This window comes from Delphinus delphis, chromosome 5 (genome assembly GCF_949987515.2).
Source record: "Delphinus delphis chromosome 5, mDelDel1.2, whole genome shotgun sequence".
In the NCBI taxonomy this organism is placed as follows: domain Eukaryota; kingdom Metazoa; phylum Chordata; class Mammalia; order Artiodactyla; family Delphinidae; genus Delphinus; species Delphinus delphis.
Genome location: NC_082687.1, coordinates 107908852 through 107919852, shown reverse-complemented (window position 1 = coordinate 107919852; position 11001 = coordinate 107908852). Strand labels below are relative to the sequence as shown.

At 47.9% G+C, this 11001-nt stretch overlaps 1 protein-coding gene across 3 annotated transcripts in view; it reads left to right on the top strand.

Moving 5' to 3' along the window:
• Positions 1-5037: 5037 nt before the first annotated feature.
• LEF1 (lymphoid enhancer binding factor 1) overlaps positions 5038-11001 on the top strand; it is a 117971-nt gene continuing 112007 nt past the window's right edge. For all 3 annotated transcript variants that reach the window (XM_060011831.1, XM_060011829.1, XM_060011830.1), the window contains exons 1-3: positions 5038-5250; positions 7711-7777; positions 9224-9357. In XM_060011831.1, coding sequence (XP_059867814.1) covers positions 5038-5250; positions 7711-7777; positions 9224-9357 — 414 coding nt within the window. The remainder of the gene's footprint in view (positions 5251-7710; positions 7778-9223; positions 9358-11001) is intronic.

The window sequence follows — 11001 nt, the reverse complement described above, 5'->3', positions numbered from 1 at the left end:
CCACCGGAGGGCTCCGTGGGCGGACCCCGCGAGGCTGCGCGGAGGTGCGGGCGCCAAGGGGCGCCGGCCCCACGGAAGCCCGGCGTCCGCAGGCGGCCAGATTTGGGAACGACATTTTCACGGTCCCCTGAGTTCTCGGTTACCCCGGCGGGTGGGGGGTTGAGTTTGTTTGTCTTAGGAGGAAGCCAGAAGAGGCGGAAGAACCCCTGGGACACAAACTGCCGTTTCCCTCGCCATCCCCCCCTCCCCTTTCCGAGAAGTCCGTTAAACTGAAGATGCCCACAGCTTTAGTCCCCTGGTGACACTGGGGTGGGAGATCGGGGGTGCCGGAGTTCCATCCCTGGAATCACATTATTCGTTTTTCTAGTCCTTCACGCTTCTCTCTCTTCCAACATTCTCTTCCGTAGGCCCCCGCCACCTCCTTCCTCTGGGATCCCACCAAAGTTGTAGCTGGGAGAGAGTCCAGGCCACACAAAGGGGGAGACCCGGAGCCCGGGCGGGGGGTTAGGGCTGAGGAGGCGGAGAGGGCTCTGAAGGGCACCGCGCTTTTCTCTCCTCCCTGTAATTAAGGACTCACTTGAGTGTCTGTAGCTGACTCGACTCGACAGCAAAATCCGCCCCCCACCCCCGGCGGGGAGGAGGGGTCTCCGGTATTGGTGTGGGTCAACCTCCTAGTTCCCCAGTCCGCACCCGCGGGGGCTGGACCGCGTTTACTCTGCGGGTTTCGAGAACCGTCTTTGCAGCCCCCTCTCCTCTGTTCCGGCGCAGAGTGGGCGTCTCGCCCGTCCACGCGCAACGCGGGGGACGACGCCCGGCGCAGAAGGAAGTGTTGATAGAAAACAAGTCACAGTTCGCTCCCAAACTAAACCCCAAGCAACCAAAGCCACCAAAAGAGGGAAACCCAACAGCAAGCCAGCCAGCCCCTAGCAATTGTTTCACGGTCGGAATTAAATCACATCAAAACGCCCCCTGAAACCCACATCCTGAAGGAGTGAACCTGCAACAGCTAACCTCCAGTCGTTCGCCCGAGTTCACACGAACAACCTGCCTCTACATCCGAGGGAAGGGGGCGGCGGGCGGCGGTGTCTCTCCCGCTCCGCACCCATCACATCCCGGACCTTGCGCCCGAAGAGGCGGTTGCATATGTTAATAGCAGCCCTCGCGCGAATTAGAAGAGACCTCTCCGTGATAGAAATGCCTTTGCCAGGAACTTCACCGAACCTGTAGGGAGGGAGGAACATCTTCCCAGGGTTACTTCGCCCCTCCTGCGTCTCCCAGCTTTTTCCCCCCGGGAGAGGCAGACTTCACGTGGAAATGTCAATTTCCCTCCCAGACAAAGCTTTAAAAAAAAAAAAAAAAAAAAAAAACTTGAGTGAATGTCTTCTAGTCAAGCTCCTTTTAAGTGCACCTCGTCAGAAGATTTGCAGCAATGCTGAGGACAATCAGCCCACACCCCGCACGCCACGGGGAGGGAAAACAGCACGCACAGACAGTAAGGCGCTGGGTGATTTCGTTAGAAACAACGTTTCCAGAAGAGATGTTTGCCGCAAAATAGAGAACGCAGCCACCTACCCTCGGCCCTTCTAGTAAACAGTTCCCACTAGTTGTTGTTCCCCAAATTCCCATCTTCTCGAGCTCCTAATCTCCAGGACACCGGGAGCTGAGTTCCAAATGACTCAGGGAGTCCAGATAATTAACATGAAGGAGTAAATGGGATTCGAATTAGTTGCAACACTTTAACGGGGGGTGGGGGATGTAGGAGTCGTCATTTAATCTCTCTTTGGCTTCCAGAAAATACCCTCTGGCCATTCTGTGTGCCCCCCGCCCCCCGACAGTTTGATGAAAAGGAACGTCTACTCTGGCTGCTTTGGTGAAACTGCATTTTCCAGTTCTTTTTCTATCGGTCAAATTGGAGCATTTGTGGGAGGGCTTTTTACTTTGTTTTCCCATATTTCTTTTAGAACAGAGGGTATAAATGTCTGGCATAGCTACGTGTTCACATCTCTGAGACATTAGACTCACACTCGTGCATAACTTCAAGGGAAGTTGCGTAATGCTACCGACCCAAAAAATAAAATTGGGTTTTTCCCCATCTTTTTAGTATTGCCTTACACATTGTAGCAGATTATTCTTTTTGTTGTTGTTTTTCCTCTAAGGCATAGAACTGTCAGCTATTTACAGTGGATTTAATGTTTTACTCTTCCTGGCTCCCATCACTAGCCCTTTACTTTTACCCCAACCCCCCAGATAGAATTTATCGTGTGACTACTGGCCATGCTCTATGTGACCAATTGAACGCTTTAAATGATAGTTTTAAAAATTGCTTCCTAGTGAATTCCCATCTCTATCAAGTAATTATCAGTAAGTGAAGTTTTGAGTGTTCATTTAGAGCACTGTTAAGGGCTTACTTATACGATGTCTAGCAGCATGCAAATTCCCCCTTAGGAAAAGAAGAGGGATCTTTGCATGACTATTCCTGTGTAGTACGGCTAAAGTCTGATTCTGTAATGTTTTCCCTATTTTCAGTTTGAGGGAGATGAAGACACGTTTCTTCCTGCCTCTTGTTTACTGTTCTGAGGTTTTACAGATGGCTACTGTATTGGGTATAATAATTTTGCCTGGATTTTTAACTGAGGGGGTTTGAGAGCCAAGGAATAAAATGTAATGTGTTTTCAAACCTCAGCTTCGTTTATACTGTAACTTTCACAAAGCATCTCCTTAAAAGTCCTGTCCTTGTACAAAATGCATCAAAGAGACGGTGGAGGCTGGGGAATTTTTGAGGTTGGATTCGGATTTGCATCTTCAAGGGTCTCTTTGAGCCCGCAGTCCGAGGTGCCAGAGACTGCCCTGTCCTCCCTCCTGCTACTGGCTTCACTCTCCTGGGTCCTTTTGCCTTTTCTTCCCCCTACTTGGGTTGTTTTTTCATTCTTTATGAGGTTCCCACACATCGTGGCATGTATCTTCGAAAATCCACGAGCGACCTGTAGCATAGCTCTCTGTGAGCATCCCATGGTAAGGATGTAATGAAAAAGATCTTGCTTAAAAAACGAAAATTAAGATCCAGTCTTCAGTTTTTCCTTCCTCCTCCTATATTTCTCGGTAAGCCTGGAGGTTTTATTTTTGCCAGCATGTGTTCCCTTGTCCTTTTACAATGTATTTAGGAAAGCCACAACTCTTTCTTGTTCTTCTTGCTTCCTTTCTGTCTTATTAGTTGAGCAATGTGTTATGTTTTCCCCTTTTCCTTCTCTGTGTCCCCGATTCCCGCCTCATCCCCTCTGTCAGAGCATCTATCAATGTGGTGTCGATCACAGCTGCGGCGGCTTCTCTTTCATCTTCTTCCCACTGGTAGAGCAAGGGAGGGAGAGAGGGAGGAGGAAAGGAGGTGGGGGAGAGACTGGCAGAGGAAGGAGGGGGGTGGGTGGGAAGGGAACGAGGAAGAGACACTTAGATGATGAAGTTAAACCGTTGGGGCAGAGTTTCTTGTCAATTTCACGCGGGCAAAGCGTCTCTCTCGTGGGTTACAAGAAGCGCCGGGTCCTTCCTGCGCTCGCCAAGTTGCCTGAATCTTTCCTCTAGGCGCGCGCGGGCGCGCGCGCACACACACACACACACACACACACACACACACAAACACACACCCCAAAACCTAGGACTCGTCCTACAGGCTCTGGGGGAAAAAAAAAAAAAAGTCCTCAATCACCTCCTCCTTCTCGTCGTCCCCCACCTCCCCCCCTCCGCACCCCCCAGCGGGCAGCCAAGGAGAGCTGGAGGCGGGGGAGGGGAAGGGGAGGAGAAGCGACGCAAGAGGGTAGCTTTTCAGCGCCGCCGAGGCGCGGGAGGAGGAGAAGCGGCGAGGAGGCGCTGCCGCTCACCTGCGGGGCAGGGCGCGGAGGAGGGACCAGGCTGCGCGCTCTCCGGCTGAGGAGCTGGGACGCGCCCGCAGCCCCGCACGCGGCCAAGCTCGGGGCGTCCCCCTCCCCCGGGCCTGGCGAACCCGAGGGGTGAAGCTCTTTGCTTTGACAAGCGGTGCGGCGGAGGCGTGGAGAGCGGCGAGCAAAAGAGCGAGCGAGCCAGACTGAGGAAACTCGAGACGGGAACAAAGAGGGATCGGGTTTTGTGTGTGTGTGTGTGTGTGTGTGCGTGTGCGTGTGTGTGTGTGTGTGTCGGCTCCAGCTCCCGGCAGAATCTTTTGGGTCCGAGGCCCCTGCTGTGACTCCTCGAGACCCAGCCGTGCCCTCCACTGCCGACTCCCTGCACTCGCCGACACAAACTTTATTCTTGGCAAACTTCTTCTCTTTCTCTTTCCCTCCTCCTCCGCCCCCACCTTTTCCTCTGGCAGATTAAATGCTCCTGGAGACGGAAAACCGAAGCGAAAGGGAAGGAAATAAGAAGCTTTAAAACGGACATCTCCAATCCGGGTGGCTCTTTTTTTTTTTTTATCCTCCAGGAAGTGGACATTTCGTTATCTTCTGATTCTCTTTGCACCGCCTCTACTGGGACAAACGGAGCCGTTTTGCCTAGCTCCCTTCTTTTCTTGGAAAACAGACTCCCAGATCGGCATCTGGGAAAGCAAAGGTGGAGAGATTTGCGTAGAGACGCGCCGACGGACTCTCCACTGGCCTTTGGAGAGTCAAAACTCCTCCGGAACTGGCGTCCTCCGCGCGCAGACCCCGGAGACGCTGGGGGCGTGGGGCGGCCGCCCGGGCAGCCTAGCCTAGCGCGCAGCACAGACGCCCCCAGAGGCGCCAGCTGCTGCGGCCCTCGCATCCCTGTGTCTTTCGGCGTCGGGGACGGGCGCGGGCGTAGGTCTTTGCGGAGTGGGAAGGCACGGGCGGCCACCGGGGCGCGGGCGCCGCTGCAGCAGCTCCGGCTGCCGGCCGCCAGCCCGGCGCTCTCCAGCCCGGCTTCCGCCTGCTCTCCTTCCTCACGCATCCTTTCAATTCTCCTTCTCCTCCTCCCCTTTTCGTTGACCCCTTCTCTTTTCTGCTGTCGCCTGGGGTGCTCCCCCAGCGGAGCGGAGATTACAGAGTGGTCGGGATGCCCCAACTCTCCGGGGCAGGCGGCGGCGGTGGGGGGGACCCGGAACTCTGCGCCACGGACGAGATGATCCCCTTCAAAGACGAGGGCGATCCCCAGAAGGAGAAGATTTTCGCCGAGATCAGTCACCCTGAAGAGGAAGGTGACTTAGCCGACATCAAGTCTTCCTTGGTTAACGAATCCGAAATCATCCCGGCGAGCAACGGCCACGAGGTGAGCGGGCTGCTGCCCCGAGCTTTGAGAGGCGTGGCGGGTCCGGGGGAAGAGCAGAGAGGGAAGAAGGGAGGGAAGGCGCTGGAGAGCCTTGGCTGAAGGGTCCCGATTAGGTCTGCAGGGTGGGGGGATGGGGGCGGGTGGCTGGGCTCCTGGTTAGTGTTCTTTCTTTCTTTGTGTGTGTGTGTGTGTGTGTGTGTGTGTGTGTGTGTGTGTGTGTGTGTGTGTGTGTGGTGTGCTGGGAAACATTCCAAGTGGATCAGTTTTGGGGTTTGGTGACTTAAACCGTTGGTTTGCGGCCAGGAGAACCTGCCCTTAACCCATCATGTTTGGCCTTCGGACTTTTTAGTGGGGTTTAGGGAGTGCGATTAAAGCGAGTATGTCTGAACAACACTACTGAGAAGTTCTTCCGTAGGACGGAAAACAGAGTGCACCCGCTATCTTTCTCGGTAGATGTCTCTGCAAAAGTGCGTTAAACCACCAAAGGCTTAGGTAAAGGCGAGCAGAGGCACAGGCCCGAGGAAGGGGAGGCGGGCGTGGGCCGGGGACAGGCGGGGCGGTCCCAACCGCTGCGGAGCCGGCCGGCCGAGGGGGCGCGCGCCCGGGCGGCGGGGGCGGTTCGGGCGCGGGTCCTTTGGGCCGCTGGGGCCGGCTGCCAGCAGCCGTGGGCGAGCCGAGCCACCCCAGGGCGGCGGGGGGCTCGCAGTACCGCCTGCAACACTAGCTTGCTCCAATCATCGCCACGTAAAGAAAAAAAGTACGCTTATATTTGGGGTTAGTTTGGGCCCGAATCAGGCCTTTAAATCTTTGCAGAAGAAGGGCGAGTCGGAGAGATGCAGCGGAAACCGGTGCACTCACTCAGGGGAGGGTGGAAAGCGCTTTATCAGATCTCCTGGCCGGCTGCGGGCGATAGCGATGGTAACCCGAGTAGAGTAAATAGAGACACGTGGGTGCTGGCGAGAGAAAGCCAGTGAGCAGGACCTCGCGGAAGGGCTATTTCAGGCCTCGCGGAGAGCTTCAGAAGTGGGGGCAGGGGGGGCGGATGGACCCTGATACCCGACACTCCACTGGCCACCCTTGTTCAACAACTGGGAAACTCTTTGGAGGAAATCCGGTAGAAAAGTCCTGACACTCAGATGATTTCACCAACGCTTTTTCCCTCCAAAGAAATTTGGAGGGTATATTCTTTTTCCTTAAATGGCATCCTTCTACCCCCAAAAAGAAAGCGTGTGGTTTTGGGGGCGGGGACATTTTGGGTTTTAAACAGTAAGTTTAAGAACACCTCAGAGTTGCCTTCTTTATCCCAATGGCAGGGGTGAGTACGCATTTTGGAAGCCCGGGGGCCTGGGTTCTAAGGGGAGCATAGGGGTGTTCTCCATACCCTGAGTCTTTCATCCCAATATGCCAATTAGGGGGGAACCTAGGGGTGGCCAGGGCACACCCAGCTCCACTTAAAAGATTTGTGACTATGTGTGTATGGGGGGAAGGAGGCCAGTGGGAGGACAGATGTCCGAGGAACCAAATGCCATCCAAAACATTCGAGGCCAAACTCATATTTGTAGAGCAGCCTTTTAAAATTTCTACCCCTTTTCCTCGTCCTTTCTTTTTCAATAAGTAAAGTTGCTACGCACTTCACATTTTCTAAACGTTTCTGCCTTGGGGAGAAGGGTGCTGCATTTGAAGTCCAGAACTCCTATTAGGGCTCTGTTAATCTTTACCAGTGGTAAGTGGGCATGGGGCAGACCCAAGGAAGACAGTGAAGGGGTAATACCGCTGATTTGCAGGTGGTTGAGTCTGGGTGGATGATGGTTACCCAAACTGACATTAGCTGGGCTACCTTTTAGAAGTCTATAGCCCAGTTTTCAAGTTTTCCTCCCTTTAACCACAGAACAGTTTACTTTTCTCTCGTAAGCTTGCACTGAGCCAGCCATGGTAGCTTATGAGGAGAAGAGCTCCTGCTGGGATTGGTTTGGGACAGTTGCCTAAGATCTCCATTTGTGAGTGATGGGCTTGTTTTTCGTTAAATGTCATTTTCAGTTGCAAAATATTTCAGCCGACTGTTAATCAGCTCTGATTGAAGTAAACAGTGGTTGAAGAAGCCATCAAAATGATTAACGCCGCCGTTAACTCAAATTCTTGTCATATTAGGTATCCAAGTAGCCTTGTTGTGTTTTAGTAAACAGTGGTCAGAACAGCATATGGATTTTTCGCAAGTTTGTTTCTGTTGTTATTATCATTTATAGCTGGTAGTCCTGGGTAGATAATTTTCAAAAACACATGTTGAAAAGAGAAAGATTTCCCAGTACTCAGCCTTAGCCTATCCTCTTAGATTAATAAACAAGTAGATTGAGTTGCACCTGATTCTCCTCTTTTGAGTTACCAGTGGATACACACTTCTATCATTATTGTCACAAACTCTAAAGTGATCTTTCTTTTGGGGGTGGGGATTCGTCTTGTTAGGTGGCCAGACAAGCACAAACCTCTCAGGACTCCTACCACGACAAGGCCAGAGAACACCCTGATGACGGTAAGACGCCAATTCTATCTCTCCCAACGTTAACATTTAACGTGTGCAATTTGTGAATGTAGGTATGTTTTGCTATTTTTGTTTGCATCCAAGAAACTCGAATCATATGTGATAAGACTGTGCCTGTGTTGTAACAAAATGGGAAAGAAAACCCGGGAAACTTATTGCTTATCACTAATGTATAGTTACGTAATTTAAAAACTGTCTGAATGATTTAGGGGCTTTTGAATTTCTGTTGGCTTCCAGATTCTTTGTGGAAGAGAAATGTCTATAATTAGTTTTCTCATTTTACCTGAAGTTCTAATTGTAGATCTTTACTATTTTTTCCTGCATTGTTATAAAGAGTGACAGTCTACACCAATTTATTTTCCAACAAGAATAGTTTCAAATGGGCTTTCATTTGTGAAATTGCTGTTTCTTGTTATAGTGAGAAGGCAGGCACTGTATGCGCAGACTAAATATGGCTCAGTAAAGAAGACTCTAACTTGTAAAAATATAAAACGTTATTCTTAAAATTAAGAACTATGCATATGGAACGTGATAGACTTTCTCCCCATTGCCGATTCTTGCTCAAAACTGTAAAAATTCTACATATTTTTTAAGATTTAAGGAGAACTCCGTGTGACTTTAAAAGAATCTGTAATCTTTAGGGTTCCCTTGTTGAACAGTCTACATTTCTGTTCTCCTTTAATTACTTACAATTGGCCTGACCAGAATGAGGTGTTCGCATATACAATATGTCAGCTAGGGGAAGAAGAGAAGAGAACTATAATATCAGGCTTCCTTCTGAGCTACAAAGTAGTCACACAGATTAAAGAGAAGAAATGTATACAGTGAACAAACACACATTTCTTTACCAGAGTGATGTAGTGTAGCACATAAAATTAAGTCTCCTGTAGTTAATCCTTCATAAATTTGGGTAGTTGCCCATATGCTAGATACAGCTTGCTCCCTCAGTAAAAATCTAGAAATTTTCCAGAAATCTAGAAGCACAGGTAGAATTTTTGAGTTTGCCAGTAAGATGGAGCATAACTTCAAGTGTATAAATATATACGTGTGGGTATAGCTGAATGGCCTAGTATATTTATATTACAGCTTTGTGTCTTCTTTCATGTGTCTGTATTTCTCAGTCCAGTTTGTTAGTATTAGAACAAATTAAGTTAGATGGGTAACACTTAGTTTTGTAAAAACACCAGTAAAAAACCAGTCAGTAGTGGCAATAAATTGAACCACATGTTTTTCAAACATCTGGTTCACTGCTAAGCCATTTAAGGGAATAAATACTGTCAATCTAAAATAGAGCATAATAATCCAGTTACAATACTTTGTAAACAAATGTCTTATGTAAGGTGTGATTTGAAGTAGTACTATTAACTTCTCAATGAAAAATACAGTGATATAAAAAGGACGTCAAAGCACATTTGATTGTTCTTTGCATTCTCTCAGGAAAGCATCCAGATGGAGGACTCTACAACAAGGGACCCTCTTACTCGAGTTATTCCGGGTACATAATGATGCCAAACATGAATAGTGACCCATACATGTCCAATGGATCTCTTTCTCCGCCTATCCCGAGAACAGTGAGTAACGTGCTGATGTTGCAGATTATTTCAGAAGTGTAAATTAATTTGCATTTTGGCAAAATGTTTGTGTTTTTAAAGACACTGGAAATGCTTTCATTATGTGTGACCAGTCGTTGCTAAATAAGACCTGCTATGAGGAATGGCTGCCTTACATACAATATTGCTACTTTTGATGTTTTGCACTTGGAATTTTAGCTTTTGGTTAAGATAATAAAAAACAGATCACGAGCTATCGTGGCATCATTGAATTTAAATCAGCAAATTCATGATTTTATGAGTATTTATGCTTTCTACTCTGATGAGAGAAATTGATTTAATCTTTCAATTAACTAAGTGCTGTATGTCTTTCATTGCCCATAAGCTATGTAGAATCAGAACTCCTTTGGCTTATTTGGAGCTGAATATTGGAAATGTTATGTCAGCTTTTAAAACAGTGTCTCATTTTATTGTGTTAGCTAATGTTTCTTTAAAATCAGTTTGGGGGTGGGGAGGAATGAGCTATTTTTTGCGTTATTGTCAATTGTTAAGAAAGTATCACTTGAAGATAATTCTAATGAAAATTGTTCTTTTTTATCTCGGGGTTCAGTTAACTTTCAAGTTTTAAAAATTCAGTGGCATTATAGCTGCTTTACACATTATGCATAACATGGAGACCTCATTTATATAGTAAGAAAACAGCTAAAGGGTTACCTCTGTAGTACATGAATGTGAAATGTGCTGGTGATGGAGTTCTCCCTGAGATTTGTCTCTTCGTAGGTAGTGATGGGTTTTCATTGCTCCGTCAATATATATACCTTCTTTCTGGCCTCACTCTCCCTCAACCACCCAAACCCCAATGAAAAACATGTATATTTGGGTGTTGAGGATGAGGGTTTCAGTCTAACTGGCCCTCCCGCGAGTCAATCTAGGATTATAAAATGGAACCTGTAGTCTTTGCCTTATTAGCCCAGTGCTTTCACCAAGTGAAAAAAAAAAATCAGTCACAGACATCTGGGGGCAAGTACTATCATTGATACCTCAGTGGACAGAATCTGGGAGCCATGAGATACTACAGAGTAGGAGAGAGGAATACCTCCTAATCAGTCATCAACAAACAAGAGTATTTACGGTTATCTTGATTACCTGTGGCCCTCAACTATTGAAGCGATAGATCTATGAAATACAACCACTTTATGCAGGCACTGTGATTTAGAAGTTATAATTTTTTCCCACAAGTTCCAAAAAGATATGTGACCTTTTAAGCAGGGAATGAGATTTTTCTGATTTGCATATAGCAGCTAAAATGGAGATCTTGGAAATCTTGTGATGGTTGTTATAGGAAAGAGCGATTTCACATTTTAAAAGGCTTTTCTAATACTTAATGATAGAAATGTGTGTGTGGTACATATAAATCTCTTATCTAAAAAGTGAATGAACTAATAAAAGCAAATATGGTTTTTAACATTTAGAGACCACCCAAATAAATGCTTCTGAGTCTTAAAATTTGTAGGAGGCTTTATATTGTTGAATTAAATATGCGTACATTCAGATATTTTAAAGTTGGGCTGTTTTTCTTTTGTTGATGTTTTGGAGGGGAGGGGGAGGAGACTATGTTTTAGATAGGGAATAATTGAAGATTTCTGCTGAAGGCTTTTTAGAACA